Source organism: Elephantulus edwardii, unplaced genomic scaffold, assembly GCF_000299155.1.
Source record: "Elephantulus edwardii isolate Elephantulus edwardi_28Jun2011 unplaced genomic scaffold, EleEdw1.0 scaffold00060, whole genome shotgun sequence".
NCBI lineage: Eukaryota > Metazoa > Chordata > Mammalia > Macroscelidea > Macroscelididae > Elephantulus > Elephantulus edwardii.
The window spans coordinates 12,841,474-12,864,069 of record NW_006399810.1 but is presented as its reverse complement, the minus strand read 5'-3'; the positions used below and the strand labels follow the sequence as shown (position 1 = coordinate 12,864,069).

Here is a 22,596-nt window from a genome sequence, read left to right as displayed (position 1 = left end):
TCAGCAGACTATCTCTAAGTGTCCCGTTTGAACTTTTCTTAATGGCTCTTTTTTCATTTTCAAATTAAGAGTTTATTCTGGGTGCTTGCTTAGTTTTTTGGTTTTTATTTTCGTAGTAGATTATTTTTTAAAATATTTTTACATTTTATACTAGTTTATTTACAAAGTTTGAATACATTGTTTTTCACACTGTTAATAGCTCTTCTATAATGTGTTAGCAGCTGCTGACTTTCTCCCTGTGGCATAAAGAATTCAGGTTGCCAGTGTTCATTGTACTGTCTAGTTCCTAGTAATAAAGGAGGGAACTGTGTGGAATTTACACTGTCGTTAAAATCGAGGGGAGTTCCTGTTTAAAATCGAGGGGAGTTCCTGTCTTAAAACTTTGCATTTGGATACTCTGTAGATGGCAGCCACTAACCACATCTGTCTTTTGGGCACTTTATGGCAGGTCTGAGTTCAAATATTCTGTAAATGGTAGCGAAACACATGAATTCAAAACTTAGGGTAAAAGAATATACAATATCAATGATTGTTTTGATTACATGTTAAAATACATTTCTAGTTAAATAAAATATCATATTAAAATTAATTTTACCTATTTCTTTTATTTATTTTTTTAATGTGGCTGCTAGAATATGTTTTATTACTTGTGTGGCTTACCAGTGTGGATTGTTTTAGATAATTTCTTAAAAATTTTATTCTGTACTGGTTTATATATGAAGTTTGAATACATTGTTTTTCACACCAGATCTTTCCACCTCTCTCTACCCGTCAGATTGTGCGACCCTATGATTAACGCCTCCCTCCATCCTTAGGCCTCTCCTCCCACACTCTGCTCCCCTTGGATCCTCATACTCGTTCTACAGTAATGGTCTTACGTGATACTTGTCTTTATGAGACTGAGTTTGTTCACTTGGCATAATGAATACTACGCAGCATGCAGGAGCAATGATTTTGTAAAATACTACCTAGTTTGGGAGGGCATAGAGAACATTGTTTTATAGTTTTAAAATCAGATACCATTGTTCTCTAATGTCAGTTATTATCTCCGTTTAAAAAGTTACCTTACTTCTATTTATTACTTATGAAAAAAATTACTATTTTGACAGTAAGAAAATTATTTCCAAAATATTAAAAATTGTTGTCCTAAAATCTAACAAAGATGACAAAAATGTTGATGAAATTTATGTGCACTATTTTTCTTTGAATCTTCCCCAAGCTAATTTAAAATAAAAGTATTTTGTATTGTAATATACATATTAACTATAGGAAAATGCAAAGTGTTACATAGTAATATAATAATCCTATGTATTTTCAGATTTTTAACTTCTTAATTTTCCTCTTATTTAGAAAAATAGGAAATTGCTTTTGAAACCTTCAGACCAATTTCTTTGCATATTTGATCTTTTTAGCTGCAGTGTCATCTCCACATTAAGAAGTCAAGAAGAAGGAGCTGTAGATAAGAACTATTGTACTTTGTTAGATTGCCTCTGTTCCTGGGGACAAGTGGGACATATTCTGGAGCTCTTTTCTGATTGGTTGCCTGAGGAACAGCCTCCAAGCAAGGTATTTTGGGGCAGTGTTTCTGTAAAATTTGGGGTATGATAGCAAGTATTAGAAATTTTTTGTTTTTTCTAGAAATCCTCACTGAGGATTGTTAAGGTTATCTACAGCAAAGCACAGCAGTTCAATAATTGCTGCATGCTCATGTTGGTTCCATTCTTTAAGTTGTACAATCATTCTTATTCCATTTCTGTATTTTTACTCCTCCAATAACCTAGGCCTACTGCTCTCTATGCTTCATAATCAATTTCTGGCCTTTGGAATTGTTTTTATCAGTTTGATCCTATATAGAAATTTCTTTAAGAGAACACAAGGCTCCAGGCAGATATTCTTTATTAATTTAGCTAAACTCTTACTTGATCTGAATAAATCTGGGGAAGAATATATGTTTTTAAATATTTTATATGTATAATTTATTTTATTTTGTTGTTGAGAATATACACAGTAGAATGTACACCAGGTCACAGTTTCTATGTGTACAATTCATCGACATTGATTACATTCTTCAAGTTGAACACCCCTCTCCCTTTTTGAGTGAATTGTTCCTCCCCTCTTAACATAAAACTCCTTAAATTTGCTTTTAATCTTTTGAGTTTTGTCAGTTCTATCTTATACAGATAATTCTTAAAAATCACACAATGGTGAAGGCAGGCATTTTTTACAGTTAAGCTGATTTTTGGTTTAAAGAAGACTTCAGGGGATAATTTTGGTTTGATAGCATAAGATTATTTCAGATCAGTACTGTAAGGGATTCATCCAGCCACAGTATTCCTAGATTCCATGAAAACGTAAAATTCTGTTCTGTGGGTTTTTTATTTTCAGAAACATGTCTTGATTATCAGTTCATTCTTCTTTCAGAGTAATTCAGCATCTAAACGAAAAGTTCAAATTCATGATACACGCCCCATAAAGCCTCACTTAGCTTTGATTTACTTGGAGTATTTGCTGACCCATCCAAAGAATCGGGAATGCCTGCTCTCTGCTCCACGAAAGAAACTGAACCTTCTTTTAAAAGCACTTGACACATCAAAGGTAACTTTACAGAATGCATACGGATGCCCTGAAAATGGAGTTATTCCCTAGAATAATGGCAGGGAGTCTGTAGGATTCACATTGTGCATATATATGTATACATATGCCTCCATTTCCACTCTCTTGATTCCAACTAATTATGACTCTTCTATAGAGTGAAACTGTCTCAGAGGATTTCCAAGGCTCATCAGGGTACCTTATCTTTCATTTTTGTTGTTGTGTATCTTCAAATTGGAACTGACTCATAGTTGACGTATCAGCAGGTTTTTAGAGGCATTTAATCTCAAGGGAGGAAATTGTCCATCTTTCTCCTATGGAGCAGCTGGAGGATTCAAACCTCATACCTTTGGATTGCCACCACAACTCCTTACCACTAACCCACCAGAGCTCCCCTATACTACCAGTGTGTCTGTGTGTATTGTGCCTTTGATTTGGAACTCACCCATAGCTGACCCTCTTGCACGAGAGAAGATTACACATCTTTTGCCCATGGAGCAGCTTGTGGATTTGATCTGTGTATCTTTGGGTTACCAACACAACTCCTTGCCACTAGGCCACCAGACCTTCCTATGCTGCCTGTAGGGCTCCTAATCTACTTCATTGCTATTGAGTTGGAACCAGTCATAGCTGACCCTCTAAGCAGGCTTTGAGAAGCTGTAAATCACTCAAGAGGAAATTGCCCATCCTTCTCCCACATTGCTGCTGGAGAATTCAAACTGCTTACCTTTGGGTTGGCAGCACAACTCCTACCATTAGGCCATCAGACTAAATATATATAGCACTATAACACTGTTAGAACCAGAAGAGAATTGAGAGTTTTTTTAGTCTGCCTACTTCAGTTTAAAGATAAGGTAACACCTGTACGTAGGTGATGTTACAGTAGTGGCAAGTTTGGGACTAATGTTAAAAATTTCCTGACTCCAGGCTTACTAATAAGCAGTGTTTAGAGTGTAATTTTTTTTTTGAAGGTCAAATCTAATTAGAGAAATAGGACATATATGTATAATCTTTGTTTCACAGAACACAGCAGTCAATAGTAAGACTCATTGTTACATAAATGTTCCCTTGCTGTTCCTACCTATTAATGTGGAAATACTAGATTCCATGTAAAGTCCTTAACAGCTTATTCTAGCAATCTCTGCAGAGTCGTAAACTGTACTATCTGCTACCTGGCAAACTCACCCTTTTCCTTATCTAATGTTCTGGTTTTTGTCCTTTATCTCTTCTAAAAGCCAACCATTTTTTAACCTCTAATGATTGCTTTATTAGAGTCAATATGTATGCATCAGCGTCCTGCTGTGGGACAGGGACTGTATGGAAGGAGGAAGTGTGCAGTAGTCTTACCTGAGGAAGAGAGTTGACAAAGAGTGTATGATATTGCCAAGAAAGGCTCCACGTTACTAGTTTCTGTTTGTGTGATCTTGCATTTGCAGTGAGCCTGGAAGTTACCAGGGTTATTTATTTTTTTTAGGCCCATTCAGTGGCTTGTGTTTAGGCAATGAATAGACAGGTTTGGGTTTACCAGGGTTAAGATTTGGCAGTCAGTTGCTTGGTTGGTAGAGGTGCTTGCCTAGTTGTATACATTGATTTTTTTTTTTTTTTTGGTGAGAAAAATTTGTATTAAGAATTAGCCAGTTGGACTCAGTTTAGATGATTCTAATTTTGTTGGTAACATCCAAAGCATCATAGTCAGGAGCAAGTCGAACATAGGCCTTCTCCTCCATCAGGTCTAATCAAAGTGTTGACCTTAGCCACATCAGTGTCATAGAGCTTCTTTACAGCTTGTTTAATTTGGTGCTTGTTGGCCTTGACATCCACAATGAACACACGTGTGTTGTTATCTTCTATCTTCTTCATGGCTGACTCAGTGATCAGGAGAAATTTGATGATGACATAGTGGTCAGGCTTGTTTCTCCTGGGGGTCCTCTTCTGGGGGTATCTGGGCTGCCTTCAGAGTCTCAACATCTTAGGTTGCCGGAAGGTGGGTGAAGTGCAGATTTTTTATTTTGGCTGTGGATGCCCTTCAGGACTGCCTTCTTGGCCTTTAATGGCTTTCCTTTGATTTCAGTTTTGGGAGGGGCAGGGGCTTCCTTCTTTGCTTTCGACGCCATCTTCTTAGAAAGGGCATACATTTATTTCTTCAGTGTATTACTGCTTTCTTGAAGTTAGGATTGTTAGTGGATTTAGGTAAAATGAGGAAGCATATGCCCAAGGAAGCTTGTCTGGCAGGCTGTGTTTTCCTCACCAGAGCACAGTTGGCATTCCTGTTGTCATTAAGTCAGTTCTGAGTCCTAATGATCCGATCAGACAGAAGGACTGACTGCTTGATAGGCTTGCCCCCACTGTAGTCTTCCAGATGCATACTTTGTCTGAAAGAATGATTGGTTGGTGAGTTCAAACCACCAGACTTTCAGTTAGTAATCCAGTGCTTAACCACAACTCCCCTGGGTTCCTATGATGTTAAGATCCCTAGAATCCAGTACACTCTGTAGAATTACTCTGTTATGTTTTTCTAGAGAAATGATTGCAATGATAAGTGGCAGTTGAAAATGTATTCTTATTTCAACTACCCTTTGACAGTGAATTCAGATTTCTCATGTATTTTGTGAAGGTCAAATAGCAGAATGTTTTACACATTCAAAACTATATATTCCTCTCAAAAGTGCCATTGCTGAATTAACAATGGTTCCTACTTGTTACTGGCAAGACACAATGATCAGGTTGTCACATTAAAGTCAGTGTTACATTTTCCATGTTACCAAGTAAGAGATGTGTGTGACAGAGGATCAGTGTGTTGAGTGAAGAGATGACATTATATGTTTGCTCCCTTTAAATAATGAAGCATTTTACTTTTGTTTCATTATATTGTGTTTCAGAATTGCCAGAAACTTGAGGTTGTTGTATCTTTGAAAGAAAGCTAACCATAGATTGTCATTCACAATAATAACATTAGTTAAAAGTTCCTTCTCCATTGTGACTGCTGAGAAACAAATAATAAACCCTTCTACATATTTTCCAAAGCTTACATTGCTATTTCTGTTTGCAAAAAAACAACCACCAGGTTCATTGCCAACAGGTTAATTCCAACTCATGATGACACCCTCCAAGGGACTGCCATCTATTGCCTGCAGAGTAGCTGGTGTATTCTAACAGCCAACCTTGCAATTTGCAGTGAAGCACAAAACACACTCTTATGGGTGTGCTTTTGGGAGAAGACAACAGACAGGAGGTTCTTGGAACCTCCAAAGCATTCTTGGCCGTGGTGTTAGAGGGCTCTGATAACTTCATTCCTTGATTGAGGTGCCTTTGTTTCTTTTGCACCTGATAAGTTTTGATTTGTCTTTAGGAAAGAGGATATATACAGTAGGTACGGTAGTGAAAGTATTTAAAAATTTTCCAAAAGCTTTGATTATTAATTTTTTTATTATTATTACTTTTTATCTGTGTACTGTCAAATCGGATCTGACTGGTACAGGAGGAGATTGTCACTCCTTCTTCAGCAGAGCATCTGGTGGATTTGAACTCAGTACCTCTGGGATTGCAGTGCACCTTCTTGCCAGTAGGCCACCAGAGCTTGCCAAAAGCTTTGATTATTGATAAATTCACTTTAATGACTGTTGTTGTTGTTATTGTTTTATACCAACCCATAACTAACTCTCCGATGGGTTCAGAGACAATAAATTACAGCTGGTGGATTAGAACCGCATGCCTTAGGGATTGCAGTGTGGCTTCTTGCCACTAGGCCACCAGTGCTCTACTTAAGCCTTATTTTTTTTTTTGTAGTATTCAAAGTGCAGCTATTAAGTGCTTTAAATTTGGGCTCACAGTTACAGAACAGTGTGGTAATTTACTAATCATAACATGACCCTTAACATTTTTTAATCTTCAGGCGGATCTAGAATCAATTTTACAGTCATCAGGTGAGAAACCTCATCATTTCAATCAAGCCACAGCCCTCCAAGCCTTTAGTCTCCATTGTCGATTTAGTATTCATCTTCAGTACAAGGTGAGTTTTATTTTCTCTTTTATATTGGAATAAGAACAGTATTGCTACAGCTATTTTATTGTTAATTTATTTTTGTTGTCATTGCACAGTTTTCTTCAGAAGAAAATATTTATCTATCTATTTTGGAAGATGCTGGATTTTGGTTAGAAAACAAAATTTTACCTTTTATTCAAGATCAAGAAGAAGAATATTTGAAGCTCCATAGAGTTATTTATCAGCAAGTCATTCAGGTTTGAAGTCTTTTTTTTTTTCTTTCAGGTTTGAAATCTTAAGACAGAAATCTTTCTCTTTAGCAAGTTTGTTAGGTGCTTCAGGGTTTATTTTCTATTTTAAATTTATAATTTTACACATTGGTTTTACACTTCTTAAACATGAAAGTGGTATTTAACCATCTTGAATTTTTAAACAACACAATTTGCACGATATACTTTAGTGGAATCTTCCTTAATTTCTGCTTTATGAGACAGCTAGTACATCAATTATTACAAGCTTTGTGAGAGTGCACTTACTCTTTTTTTAATGGCTTTTGTTATGTCACCTCACTGTGTTTATTTCTTTTGCAGACCTATCTCACTGTGGGCAAAGATGTTGTGATGGTTGGCCTTGGTGACTATAAATTTCAGATACAACTTTTAAAGCGAAGTCTTAGAATTATGCAAACAGGTATGCTTCATTTGTTAAAGGACTTTGAAAAATAGCAGTTAGAATTAAAACTATTACTTCCTTCTTTCCTCCCTGCTCTTCTCTTACTCTCCCTCCCTCCTTCCCTTGCACTCTTCTTCCCTTGATAATTCCCCCTTCCCCAATTTAGTTTGCTATCATAACTCTGATTTGTAAGTAAAAGATAAGTAAGGCAAACTTGCTTCTATGAAGAAAGGCTTTATCAACGGGTACAATGAGGGTGTTCAGAGATGTTCCTGGTATCAGACATGGCTAAACTCAGAGTTTCTAATGAGGTCCTTAGGGTTCTACTATTCTTTGTGATTGGCTTCATTGTCAGACTTTTCCTTGTGGTAAACAAGGTGCCCAGTGGAAGGAAGTCTGGAGCTGATTTCCTTTTTCAGAAAGGAGAGAGACATCTTAGCTGGCCTTCATAGAGTGTATCACACAGAGTTTTCACTAGTACTGTCTTGATCAGGGGTCTTCTATGGGGGATAGTGGGTGAGTCAGGAGTTGTTACTTAGTGCCCCTCCTTGGGCCACATGAGAGCTTTGATGGCCTTATGGTAGGATTTGAACTTTATACCTTTGGATTGGCAGCTGCTCTGAGGGGGAAAGTTGGACAGTGTCTTCCAGTGTGATTTACAGTCTCTGAAAACCCTCTGGAGGATTAGCTATGCTTAATTCTGACTTCACTGCAACAACAATAACAGGAACACAGAGTTGTTACTCCAGGGACAAGCTTGTTGGCTGGCCAAAGTAGCATGCCCATCATAGTAGCTTTCATTTTTCCAAGTTTGCTTTAAAACATCTCAAATATCTGTTAAAAATGAGTGGTCTTCATGGAAGTCTTTATTTGGTAGCACTGGCGGGAAAGTTTTATTTCCTTCAATGGTATTAAATAAGACAGCCTGATAAAAGTGTTTAGGTTTGCTATATTGATTAAAATTTGTTGAAGAAATGAGTGAAAAGTCAGCCTTCTTCCAGGTGCTGTAGTGAAGCTGAGAGGAAGTTAGCACCTGCCCCACATTGTTGATTGATTATCTTGAGCATTTTATTAATGGATCCCCAGGGCCAGGTTTTTGCAAAATGAATGGTAGGGAGGAGAGTGTAGGGAGGTTTGGCACAGAAGAACATCTGGTCCTGGAGGGCATTTTCTCATCTCCTTTGCACTTCTGAGAACAGATTGTGGCAAAGAGGAGTACTGCTGGGCTGTAACCTACCTCCAGTGCAACTGCCTCTATGGAGTAATTATTATGTGGAACCAATCCCAAATTATTTTTACTATACTTTGCTGTTCTGTATTTGGCTCTTTCTGAGGGTTATAGAAACGTAAAAGATTGATATTTAAATTTCTTTATGTGTACATGGTTGCTTGAAGAGATGGAAAATTATTGGAAATCATTTTAGAAAGTCAGCATTAAGACTTGAATATTAGATGCATTAAGGTTATATTAAGTTTGTAGTTAATTCCCGGTGGTCCTAGTCCCATAATTGTAAACAGCTCCATGGCACACCCTGTTGTTCTTAGGTGCTTTCACATTGACTCTGTGTACAATAGAATTGAGTCCTGCTTGATCCTGGGCCATCCTCACAATTTACGCTCTTGTATGTCCATTGTTCCAGCCACTGTGCCATCCCATCTTGCTGAGGGACCTATTTTCTTCATTCTTCCTTACTTGTTGTCCAACTTTCACATGGGTACAAAACAATTGAAAATATCATGGCTTGGATTAGTGACACTTGAATCTTTAACATCTTTGAAATCCTTGACAACTTTGAAATTCTTGCCATCTTTGAAATCATCATTAGCACCTGAAAGAGGTTTTTTAGATTACATTTTCCTGTTTCAATATTGTTGCTGTTATTGTTGTTATGTGCCATCAAGTCGCTTGCGACTCATAGCGACCCTATGTACAACAGCCCTAAACTCTGCTCTGTCCTGTGCCAGTCGCACTGTCTCCAACACACCCATCCCGATTACCCCAGCCACTGAATCAATCCACATCATAGAGGGTCTTCCCCTCCTGTGCTATCCCTCCACCCTCCCAAGCATGATGTCCCTCTCCAAGAACCGGTCTCTCCTTACAACATGTCCAAAGTATATTAGACGGAGCCTCAGAATCCTTGCCTCCAAGGAGTAGCCTGGTTTAACCCTTTCCAGGATGAACGTGTTTGTTTTCCTAGCACTCCATGGTACCCTCAATGCTCTTCTCCAGCACCACAGCTCAAAGGTATCTTATTCTCCTTCTATCCTCCTTAGTCATTTTCCAACTCTCTGACACAGAGCAAGTGATTGCAAAGACCATGGCTTGTATCAGGCGCACCTTAGTCTCCAGAGAGACACCATTGCTCTTCAGTACTTTGGAATCCCTAACAGCAGACTTTCCCATCACAATTTGTCTTTTAATTTCCTGGCTACTGGTGCCGAGAGTGTTGACTGTGGAGCCAAGCAAACTAACGCTGTGAACAGTCTCAATCTCTTCACCCTCCATCCTGATGCTGCCAGTTGGTCTAGTGAGAATCTTTGTCTTCTTGACATTGAACCTCAGTCCATATTGGAGGCCGCAGTCCTTTGACCCTCTGCAGCAAGTGCTTCAGGTCCTCCTCAGTTTCAGCAAGCAGGGTTGTGTCATCTGCATAATGCAGATTGTTGATAGATCTTCTACCAATCTTGACCCCACATTTCTTGTCATAGAGCCCAGCCTCCCGGATAATCTGTTTTGCATACAGGTTGAAAAGGTATGGGGACAAGACACATCCCTGGTGTACGCCCTTCCCAATTTTGAACCATGCAGTGTTTCCTTACTCTGTTCTGGAATGCCTCTTGGTCCAAGTATAGGTTTCTCATTAGCACGATTCTTCTGAGAGTCAACTACAGTTTGTTATGATCCACACAGTCAAATGCCATTGCATAGTCAATGAAACATAGACGTACATTCCTCTGGTATTCCCTGCTTTCAGCTTGTTTGTTGTTTTTTTTATTTTAGTAGCTCCTCCCATAGGTGCTGGTTGTGGATCAACAATTTTTGTTTATGTTGAGACATAAACCATTCTGAAGGCTATAGTTTTGGTTGGTTTTTTTACGGCTATAGTTTTTGAGCTTTATAAGTAAGTACTCCAGTCTTCATTTTCTGCAAGCAAGGTTGTATCATTTGCATATGCAAATTTTTAATGAGTCAGTCTCCAACCCTGATTACATTCTTTTTAGTATAGTGCAGCTTTTCAGTCTGTATGCCCAGCGTAGAGTGATTGGAATATGGTGAACAGATAACAGCCCTGACATTCACCTTTCCTGGTTTTAAACCACGTCATATCCTCCTGAGTTGCTTGAATGACTGCTTCTTGGTCTGTGCACAGATTCTGCACAAGCACCAGCCAGTCTTTAGATTCCCATTCTTTACAATATTGAATATTATTTACTATGATCTACACAGTTAGAGGATTTTGCATAATCAATTATTTATTAACAAGCACCAGCAAACATCTTCCTGCTTTTAGCCAAGATCCATCAGACATCATCTGTGATATACCCTCATTCCACAGTCATGTGTGAATCCAGCTCGATGGAAGTTTTCTGTTAAGGCACTGCTATTGCCATTTTTAAATAATCATCAGCTTGTAGTATTAATGATGCTGTAGTTGTTAGAATGACTATGACTCATAGCAAACTCGTAGTCTTACTCATAGTAAACACCAGATCTGAACCTTGCTTTTTCCTACACCATCCTCACAGTCTGTTGTGCTCAAGCCCGTTGTGGTAGTCGCTGTGTCCATCCATCTTGTTTATATTATGATTTTGTTGAGTAATTTTTGTGTTTTACAGTTAACTTTTTATTTTGTGAATGAGCACTCACATATTAGTTGGCTGGTAGCTGCTTTCCAGATTCCTTCCTTGCCCTAGGTGAGTAAGCTCGCCTAGGACTATATCTGTTTAACACCTCCTTTGGTATTTTGTCAAATCCAGGAGTTTTTCTTGTCATCATTCCTATCAGTACAGCTTGGACTTCTTCCTTCAGTACTGTTGATTCTTGGTTTATCTGTAACCTCCTAAAATGATTGAACAATCACTTATTCTTTTTGGTACAGCAACTCTGTATGTTCCTTCTATCTTTTGATGATTCCTGCATCATTCAGTATTTTGCCAAGACAATTCTCTAGTCTTACAACTCAAGGCTTGCATTTTTTTCCTCTCAGTTCTTGAGCTTAATGAATGGCAAGTAAGTGTATTCTTCACTTTGTGGTTTTATAACTCCAGGTTTTTGCTCATTTCTTTACAATACTTGGTCTTCTTGAATTTCTCTTTGAAATCTTCTTTTCAGATCTCTTCTTCGTTTATTCTTTTTGCTTTAACTTCCCTATATTCTAATGCAAATTTCAGAGAATGTTCTGATAGCTACTTTGTTCTTTCCTATCTTTTTAAAAGATTTTTTGCTTCATATATGTGATGTCTATTTCATCTCACAACTTGACTGTCTTTTTGTCATTAGTATTCAGTACATCAAATGTTTTCTTGAGGTTTTCTCTAAATTTAGATGGTATATACTCAGATTTGTATCTTCACTTAGTGGAACAAGTTATCTTTAGTTTCAATTTGAACTTGTATATGAGTAATTAGTCTTTTCCAAAGTCAACACTGGCCTTATTCTAATTGATGATAATGAACTTCTCCACAATCTCACTAGTGTTTTCAATTTTTAAATGATATATGAAATTGTACTTTCAAGTATCCTCATTAAGGTTAACCATTATTTAAACATTTAGCCTTTTTTCTTTGTATAATGCTGTTAAAAAAATGACTGGAACATACAGCAACAGAATTGCCAGAAATTCTAGCTGCATTCAGAAAAGACCTGGGAGTAAGTGATACTGTAATTCTTACTTTCTAGTGTGAAAACTGCAGTTTAGATATAAAAGGTAATAATCATAATGCTAGAAATTAGCTTTTATATTGTAAGGGGTGATTTTATTTTTAGGATTACATCTATTTTTGCTATTTATGAATTTCATTTTTATGAGGTGCCAGTTAGAATTTTAGCTTTCTAATGTAGCCAGTTTCCACTGTACCACCTAGTTTTCTCACATAGAGATCCCCTCAGAATAAGGACCCAAGCTACTGATTTTATGTTACCAACCAAACTGACATGATCTTTGTGTCTAGGCATTCCAGAAATCAGAATAACATCAGCTATGCAGATAATCTTTTTCCACCCTGTTACAAATACACATAAGATCCTATTTAACATCCCAGCGTGGTAGATAGAATGGAGTCCACAGTTCTTTGTTTTTTTTTTTTCCTATAATTATATTTTATTAATTTTCATAAACATTTACAGAGATTTTGGGCTTCCACTCATTCATTGTTGCACTATTCTCTCTACCCTCCTCCCAGTTTGTTCTTGTCCAAATGCCACAGTGCTTGTCAAAGCCAGTTCTGATTAATCTTCTTTGTCAGTGTATCCTTTGCCATTCCCTATCACTCCTCCCTGAGAGAGACTTCACCCTGAGTCATAAGGAAAAGGGGACGGCGTATTCTCTTAGCTACTTCCTGCTGAAAAGGGACGCTGTGGGTTTCAGGGTGAAGATCTTCTCTCACTACTCTAAAGGGCCCCTTTGGCAGTAGGAAACACATAGACTCTTATGGAGATTGATTTTGGAATTTAGATGCACTCTTATTGATTGTGCTTGGCTGTACATGTACATATTCTTGAAGATGTATCATGGGGGTGTTGCAACCTAGAAGACACAAATTTGACTAACAAGTTATAAGTACATGAGTCCAAAAATTATGGAAAAGTAAAAGAAAAGATTCTTTCATTGTTTTACAAACCCTCCCCCAGGTCCCCTCCACCATGTAGCCCTCGTTCTAGTCTCCTGTGATGACAGAAATACCTAGTTATATCTCTCTTTTAAACGGTTTTCTCCCTCCTCTGTTTCAGTGCAGTATACATTATTGAACCCATCTTACTCAGTCTCTCCCCAACCCCAAGGACAGTCCCATTCTACAACAGTGGCATCATGTAATATTTGTCCTTTTGTGACTGGGATATTTCACTCAGCATAATGTTTCCAGAGTCAACCATAGAATGGAGTCCACAGTTCTTTGGATTATTTGCACACCAAAATATCCTAATGGTAGTTGAAATTAAAATAAATGGTATACATTTATATTACTAATACTTAAATATGGCAGGTATTCTGTAAACTGAAACAGATGCTAAAGAAAAGAATACATTGAATACATTGAGTTCTCTCTGAAACAAAAAAAAATGTCAAACTTAAAATAATACAAATGTTTCTGCTATGACTCAGTAAATGTTTGGGAAGAAACCATGTATTCTGCAGTATAAGGCACTAAAAAAGCTAACGTTGGAAAAGATTTGTATGTCTGTACTGTGTAACAGAAAAATAAGAAAATAACTGTAAGCAGGTTTTTTTAACCCAGAAAAACTAAAAAGAATAGTTTATTTCTATTAAATGAATGAATGAATGAATGTGTTTACATAGGATTTGTCTTGAGCCAACATGGATTATACTGATAATCCCACCCTTGTATTCTAGCAGTCCCGAAGGCATGTGGTTGGAATCCACCAGTTGCTCTGCGGGAGATGGACTAGCAGTCTCTTCCCATACAATTTACCACCATTGCAAACCTTCCAGAGGGTTGGTTGTGGGTCGATTCTCACAGCACATTACAGCTCCCACAGCATACCAGTTATGAGCACCCTGGTGGCCTTGTGGGTAAGAGTTTTGCTCTCAGCCCAAAGGAATCCATTCCATAAGCAATTTTGCAGAAGAAAGATTACCAATCTCCTCTTGTGAGATTACAGCTTCAGAAAACCCCCAGCAGGTTGGCTAGAAGTCAGCTCCTACTGAATTGAGATTGTTGATTTGATCTACCCTTTAGGGTTTAGTGCATGACATGTTGGGCTAAGGCCCCAAAATTGATGATTTGAATCCACTAGATTTTCCACAGGAGAAGCGTGGATAGTCTCCTCTAGATATATAGCCTCAAAAACCTGTTGGAGACCTGTTACAAGTTGCACTCAACTCCTCTGTAGTGGATTTTTAAAAATATACTTGTTGCTTCTTAATGAATTTGCTTTAAAGGAGTGTTGTAGCAGACTGACAGCACTGGAAAACTTTAAAAATTCATCTTCTATTTATATGAGAATTCTGATCTTTTTAAAACAGTATATCCTATTTTTTGTAACCATTATGTTTGTGCTTTTGTTTAAAAGACAAAATTGAATGTTTTCACTTTTCATATTTTTGTCAGTAAGCATAGAAACTGTCCATGCTTGTGGTTCTCCCACATCCGGGCCTTCCCCTGTACTCATCCTCACTGTCCACCATCTTGGTGCATCATCTCTCTCTGATTTATTTTTTTCTCTTTAATGATCACAGCATTCTGTTAACTTTTGTTCGGTGATTGGCAGGTTGTGTTTGTTTGTTTGTTTGTTTTTCACCCCTCCCCCGAGTTGATTGGTGATTCTGGTAGAGCTTTTGATTTTTAAGGGATACACTTAACTAGATCATAATAAGTTACTCGTTTTTAGCAGGAAGATTTGGAATTTTGGCTAGTTTCTTGTATTGTCTCAAACAGAGCTAATTCTTTTTTTAGTAATCTACTTATAAACTGACCTTACTATTCTCATTCCCTGTATAAGGTCCTATCATTGATCAGTTACATAAAGCTCTGAGGAGGAGCATGATTTCTTACTTGAAGATTTAGCTTCCATTTAACAAACATTTTCTTGATGTGTTGTTATGTGGTGTTGAGTCAGAACCAACTCATAACTGACCCTTCAGTGGATCTTTAGAGACGGTAAATCATACAGAAGAAGATTGTCCACTTTCTTCCTGAAGAGCAGCCAGTGGTTTTGAACTGCTTGCCTCTGGCTTGGCACTGCAACTGCTTAGCCACTGGGCCACCGGAGCTCCTTTTTGTGATGTGTCTGTAATAAAAAAATAAAGACTCACGCAGAATGGTTCTCCTTCTGAAGAATGTAATGTGTAGATGGGGAAATAATCTATGCACATACGTAATGCTTGATTAATGCTGAGGCATATTGATTGTCAAAAGAGAGGTCATTAGAGGACAGAGTCACCGTGGGCTTTATTTAGAAAAATACAGAATTTTTTAATAATATATGGTTTTTATTATAATTTTTACAGCTTAATTTACAAAGTTGCTTGGAAATGAAAATTCAAGGATGAATTATATAATTAGACTAAAATATAGTGATACATTTTATAAAACAAATGTAACTCAGTACAGGAGATATTCAAGTGAGAAAGCTAAGCAATAAATTAATAGAAAAATGAATTAGAAGTTTAGCAAGATTAGCCCATGATACTTTCAAGTCATGTTGTGATAGGTCATTGCTACCAGTATTATAATAGATGGTGGTTGGCATGATTATTCAAGAAAATAACACATTTTTTAATTCAGGTGTTGAAGGAGTTACACTGCTAAGTTGCTGTCTATTCACATGCACAAGTGAATATAGTTCTTAGCGTAGAGACTATATCAAATATGTAATATTATTGTTAATATCTTGGTCTTATGGAAAGACTATATTTACTTTTATACTTTTATAGCATTTAGATAAACCCGACCAACCTCTTTTCTTGTATTAATTGTATTGGCTTAACAAACACTGCCTTTTAAGCTATCATTATACACATGTGTAAATGAAAAATATGTTACTATTTCAACTAATTATCTGATTCCATAACCAATGTTTCCAATTTTCTTTCTAGTGAAGGGATTTTTTTATATGTCATTACTTCTTGGCATTCTGAAAGAGATAACGAGAAATCTCTTACTTCAGAAATCAGATTCAAATGAAGAGGTTGTAACACTATTTGACACAATCCAGAAAGTTTTTCAGAACATGTTGGAATGTATTGCACGGTGCTTCAAAAAGCAACCAGAAGAAGGCCTACGGGTATTTACCATTTTTATGTAATATCATTAGTGAAGTGAATACTACTCATTTAATGTTCAGTGTCTTAGACTAAAGATATTGAAGTAATATCTACTTAAATTTAACTTAGCTTTTGCTTATGAAATCAAGCTGTTTGACAAAATGTAATTATCATATAAGAGAATTATGGTATAAGAGACAATTCCCTTATGCTTCCAGGTAATGCTTCCAATCTTCCTCACTGCATGACACACTTAGAAAAAATTATTCTTTGTACTTGTGGTGAAAGGCAAAGGAAAACCAGAGAGGATCATGGTCTTTGATAGTCTCAGAACAATTTCTCACTAATACCTTTTTCCACTAGTACAGTTTAACAAACTAGAAGTGAGTTACATCTACCAATAGACTAATACACGCTAAATTATTATTTTACAGAATCTTGCAAATAAGATAACTTATGAAGATGCTAATTTTTAGAGTTTAGATTTTAACTATGCTACCTAGACTTTAGATTAAACTGAAGTCTAAAGTCCAGGTAGCATGGTTAAAGAAGTAGGCTGCTAACCAGAAGCTGGGCATGCAAAACGCACCAGCAGATCCATGCAAGAAAAACCTGATCATCTACCCTGTGGAACATTCTACTCTTAGGTTTGCTGTGAGTTGGAATTGCCACAATAACAAGAACAACAACAGCTTTCAATTTAATGAAAACTTTTCACGAGTGAAATGTTAATTCCTACCATATGTTGTCCTTTAATCATTTATTAACTTTATCCTAATTAGAACTGAGAGGCACAGAATTTGCAAGGGTTTACCTTTGCTGATTGAACGTTAGTATGAAGTTATTAAGTGATATGACCTTATTATTGAATAACCAGTTCATATAAAAATATTGACATCTTTGTCAAATTTGTTTATACTGTTTAAAGTATTTTGTAGTTTCCTGAACAAAATCATACTGTCATCACAGCCATTGGTCTTCTCTGTTTCTCTCTTCTTTTTTCTTTTTTCGAGACAGGTCTGTATTGATAGCTACAAGTAGGCTTTAAGCAAATCTTTTATTTTCTGGTCATGGTACTTTATGAAACATAAATCAGCTTGAGGAGAGTAGTGGGTACTGGTTATGGGCAAATAAGATTAATAAGTCCTAATTTTGGGGAGGGGGCAATAGAAATGATAATTCTAAAGGTTTTCTTTTAAACCACAACTTTTGGCTGATCTCCTTTCTTGTAGCTACTTTATTCTGTGCAGACACCTCTGCATGACTTTATAGCTACCATTCAGACTTGGCATGCCGGAACATCCATTCACCGAGGAGTGCTTTCTACTCTGATTGCTGCACCAGTGATGGAGATAAGTTACCAATTACGAAAGGTAAATATATTTTCTAAGAGCTCAGAGTTGAATGAAACCATTTTAGAAGTGACACTTTTTTGTACCTCAGAGTTTAATAGTTAATTTGTATCCTCATCAAAAGTGTATTAAAGATGCCTTCTCTCCTGAATGAAATGAAGGTAGTCTTTAAATTATGATCGTTTCTTTTTGCTATATCATGAAGATTTATGTAATTGACTAGTTCCATAAGAAATCTGTCCTGAAAAGACAATGGCAGTTGTGATGATGGACAGAATGCATGACCCAACTCTTGAAGAGCTCTGTTCAGAATAGCTGACATTTTTTTGGCTTTCCTTGCCTTACTTTTCCCCAACCATTAAAATGTACTAACAGTAACAGTACATGAACAGAAGAGAATTATAATTATTGTGGAAATTATTAGCCCATTTGGTTAAATGCAAACCAAAAATAAAGCTCTGCTTCACTACAAGGAATACTCAAGGCACTCCTACTCTTCATATCCTAGATATAATTGAGCTTGTGAAACAGAATAGTGATTTATTTTTTGTTGTTGTTGTTTGTTTGGTTTTTTTTTAGAGTAGTGATTTATAAAGATAGTAAAAGTGTTATTAGATTTTCTCAGTGTTGATATGGAATTTAATGAGATGACTAAATTATATAAATTTATATGTGTAAATTAAAAAACAGTTATGTTACACTGGATGAAAACATAATTCTTAAACATTAGAGTTTAAGGTCCTCCTTAAATCTTGAATGGAATAAATTTGATTTAGGAAAGTAAGTATATAGTATAAAGTTTAGAGTTTGTTTACCTTAATAAACTTGTTGTTTGTTTTTATGTGCCATCAAGTCGCTTGCAATTCATAGCGACCCTATGTACAACAGCCCTAAACTCTGCTCTATCCTGTGCCAATCGCACTGTCTCTGACACGCCCATCCCAATTATCCCAGTCACTGAATCAAACCACCACAAAGAGGGCCTTCCTCTCCTGTGCTGTCCCTCCACCCTCCTAAGCATGATGTCCTTCTCCAAGGACCTATCTCTCCTCACATCATGTCCAAAGTGTGTTAGACGGAGCCTCAGAATCCTTGCCTCTAAGGAGCCACCCGGTTTAACCCTTTCCAGAACAAATCTGTTTGTTTTCCTAGCAGTCCATGGTATTCTCAATACTCTTCTCCAGCACCACAGCTCAAAGGCATCAATTCTCCTTCTATCCTCCTTGGTCATTGTCCAACTCTGATGCATAACAAGTGATTGTGAAGACCATGGCCTGTATCAGACACACCTTAGTCTCCAGAGAGACACCATTGCTCTTCAGTACTTTGGAGAGGTCCCTAACAGCAGACTTTCCCATGGCAATGTGCCTTTTAATTTCCTGGCTGCTGGTGCCAAGACTGTTGACTGTGGAGCCAAGCAAACTAAAGCTGTGTACAATCTCAGTCTCTTCACCATCCATCCTGATGCTGCCAATTGGTCCAGTGGTGAGAATCTTTGTCTTCTTGACATTGAGCCTCAATCCATATTGTAGGCTGCAGTCCTTGACACTCTGCAGCAGGCGCCTCAGGTCCTCTTCAGTTTCAGCAAGCAGGGTTGTGTCATCCGCATAACGCAGATTGTTGATAAATCGTCCACCGATCCTGACCCCACATTTCTCCTCATAGAGCCCAGCCTCCCGGATAATCTGTTCTGCATATAGGTTGAAAAGGTATGGAGATAGGATGCATCCCTGGCGTACACCCTTCCCAATTTTGAACCAAGCAGTGTTCCCTTGCTCTGTTCTGACGACTGCCTCCTGGTCCAAGTATAAGTTTCACATTAGAACGATCAAGTGTTCTGGGATTCCCATTCTTCTCAGAGTCAGCCATAGTTTGTTATCATCCACACAGTCAAATGCCTTTGCATAGTCAACGAAACACAGATAGACATTCCTCTGGTATTCCCTGCTTTCAGCCAAGATCCATCTAACATCAGCTACAATATCTCTAGTACCACGACCCCTTCTAAACCCAGCCTGGACTTCTGGCAGTTCTCTGTTGATGTACTGTTCCAGTCGTTTTTGGATAATCTTCAGTAAAATCTTGCTTGCATGTGAAATCAGTGAGATTGTTCTGTAGTTTCCACATTCGGTTGGGTCGCCTTTCTTTGGGATAGGAACAAATATCGATCTCTTCCAGTCAGTTGGCCAAGTGGTCGTTCTCCAGATTTCTTGGTATAACTTGTTGAGCATGTCCAGGGCAGCATCTGTTAACTGAAATATGTCAATTGGTATACCATCTATTCCTGGAGCCTTATTTTTTGCCATTTCCTTCAAAGCAGCCTGAACTTCTTCTTTCATCACCATAGGCTCTTGCTCATATGTTGTTTCATGAAATTCTTCTGTGTCTTCCAATTCCTTTCGATACAGTGACTCAGTATATTCCTTCCATCGTCTTTTAATACTTCCTGGATCATTTAACATTCTGCTGAAAGCATCCTTAATTATAGCAACTCGAGGTTTGAATTTGTTCTTCAGTTCCTTGAGCTTAAGATACGCTGAGCAAGTTCGGCCCTTTTGATTTTTACTCCACCTCCTTGCATATTTCATTGTAATATTTTGCTTTGTCATCCCATGCTGCCTTTTGAAGTCTTCTATTCAACTCTTTAGTATCTTGAATTCTTCCCTGTGCTTTGGCTTCTCTGCGCTCCAGTGCAATTTTCAGAGTATCTTAATAAATTAGGTGGTTAATATTTGCAAATGAATCAATCAATGATTTAGTCAAGGGCAGTGTTAGGCCTACAGGCTAAATTGGATTATCAACTATTTTTTAAATATAAAATTTTATAGGAACACAGCCACACCCATTTATTTTTAAATTGGTTATGGTTCATTTGATATTTTAAATTTTAATAGTGGAGTTGAACAGTTAGAACGCAGACAGTATGACCTACGAAGTCCAAAGTGGTTGAAGAGCCATATTGTGCATCTGATCCAACCATGCATGGTCTATTTTATTTTCTTGGTGTGCATCACAAGTTAGTCAGTGACTAAATATGACAAAAGAAGAATTGATCTCTTTGAGTTCTGTTGTTGGAGAATAATACTAAGTATCCCATGGACTACGAAAAGATCAAACAGATATATGTAGGCCAAAGGGTTACCAAGGTCTGTCTTGGAGGCAAAGTTGGTCACTCATGCATGAGACATGTTGTTAGTAGGGAAAAGTCCTTGGAAGAGGACCTCAGTCTTGGAAAGGTCAGTACAAGGAAGGAAAACCCTCAGTTAGATAGATTGTCAAAGGACTGTACAGTGGGCCCAAATATGTAAGAGGTGGCAAAGATGGCACTAGTGAGGACTGGATTCACATCTGCTGTTCCTCAAATCACTTAGTTAAAGTTGACCTGGTGCCACATAGCAACAACAATAACTGATAACAGATTATTTCTTCATACTGAGTAAAGAGGCTCTGGTGATGTGGTAGTTAGGAATTGTACTGCCATTGCAAAGATAGGCAGTTCGAATACACCTGCTGCTCTGTGGGAAAAGAATGAACAGTCAAAACCTGTGCAGTTTACAGCCTCTGAAATCTAGCTGGTGAGTCACCTATGGGTTGGCTTTGACTCTTGAGTACAGAACAACAGCAACAATAATGAACACCTTATAATTATTTCTACCTTAATTAAAATGTAATTGACAATAATGATAAGATCTTTTATTCCGATTCTTCCACATGGTGTAATAGTTTTTCTCATACTTTTTGAGTGCTTTTCCCCTTTTCTTTTTATAAACTTAGAAGTATCTCTTAAATGGAGTATAAGAGCCCTAAACCTAATAAGTATGAGTCACTGTGATTTTTATAAAAAATTAATTTTAATGAAAGTTTACAGAGACATTGGATTTCCATTCATTCATTGTTGCACTTTTCTCCCTGCCCACCCCTTGCCCCCCATTCGTTCTTCTTTTTGAAAAGTAAAGAAAAATTCTTTCATTGTTATATATCCCTCCCCTCAAGTCCACTCCACTGTGCAGCCTTTATTCTGGACTCCTGTCATGACAATAATACCTAATCACATAACTCTTTTAAACAGTTCTTTCCCTCATATATTTCAATGCATTATACAGTATTTAATCCTTCTTTCTCAGTGTCCCCTCAAACCCTGATGTCAGTCCCATTTTACCACAGTGGCACTGCACAATATTTGTCCTTTTGTGCCTGAGATATTTCACTCAGCAAAATGTCCTTCCGGGTCACTCATTTTGTTTGTTTCATGAGTTCCTTGTTTTTCAGTGCTGCATAGTATTACATAGTGTGAGTATACCAGAGCTTCTCTAGCCATTTGTTGATGGACTCTTGGGTTGTTTCCAGCTCTTTGCTACTGTGAATAAAGCCACAGTAAACATGGGGGTGCCTATATCTACGTGGGTGGCTGTTATGGTTTCTTTAGGGTATATTCCCAGTGTTGGAATTGCTGGGTCAAATGGTATTTCTATTTCCAACTTTTTGAGAAAGCACCAGACTGCTTTCTATAGTGGTTGCACAATTTTACACTCCCACCAACAGTGAATGAGGGTTCCAGTTTCTCCACAACCTTGCCAGAACTTGATGTTTACTGTTCTGTTAAATTTTGCTATTCTTACTGGGTTGAAATGATTGTTTTTCTTATGTTGCACTATCCTTACATACTTGTTATGAATCCCACTTGGTCTTTTTTTTTTTGTATCATTGGATTCTATTGGCCAAGATTTTATTCAGGATTTTTGCATCAAGGTTCATAAGAAATTTTGACCTATAGTTTTCTGTTTTGGTGATGTCTTTACCTTGCTTTGGTATCAAGATATGTTTGCTTCATAGAATGAGTCTGGGAGAATTCCATCTTTTTCTATTTTCTGGAATAGTTTTTGTAGAATTCGTGACAGATCTTCTTTGAATGCTTGATAAAAATTAACTTGTAAAACCATCTGGTCCAGGACTTTTTTTTGGCTGGAAGTTGTTTTATTACCTTTTCAATTTGTTTTGTAATGCATGTGTTCAGATGTTCAATTTTGGTTGGTGTCAGTTTAGGTAGGTT

The 22,596-nt window shown here is 37.4% G+C and overlaps 1 protein-coding gene across 1 annotated transcript in view; it reads left to right on the top strand.

The window, feature by feature from the left end:
* NCAPG2 (non-SMC condensin II complex, subunit G2) overlaps positions 1-22,596 on the top strand; it is a 103,266-nt gene that overhangs the window by 66,231 nt on the left and 14,439 nt on the right. Inside the window, exons 16-22 of the mRNA XM_006887661.1 lie at positions 1,413-1,566; positions 2,422-2,595; positions 6,485-6,601; positions 6,691-6,831; positions 7,165-7,264; positions 16,027-16,214; positions 17,427-17,567. Coding sequence (XP_006887723.1) covers positions 1,413-1,566; positions 2,422-2,595; positions 6,485-6,601; positions 6,691-6,831; positions 7,165-7,264; positions 16,027-16,214; positions 17,427-17,567 — 1,015 coding nt within the window. The remainder of the gene's footprint in view (positions 1-1,412; positions 1,567-2,421; positions 2,596-6,484; positions 6,602-6,690; positions 6,832-7,164; positions 7,265-16,026; positions 16,215-17,426; positions 17,568-22,596) is intronic.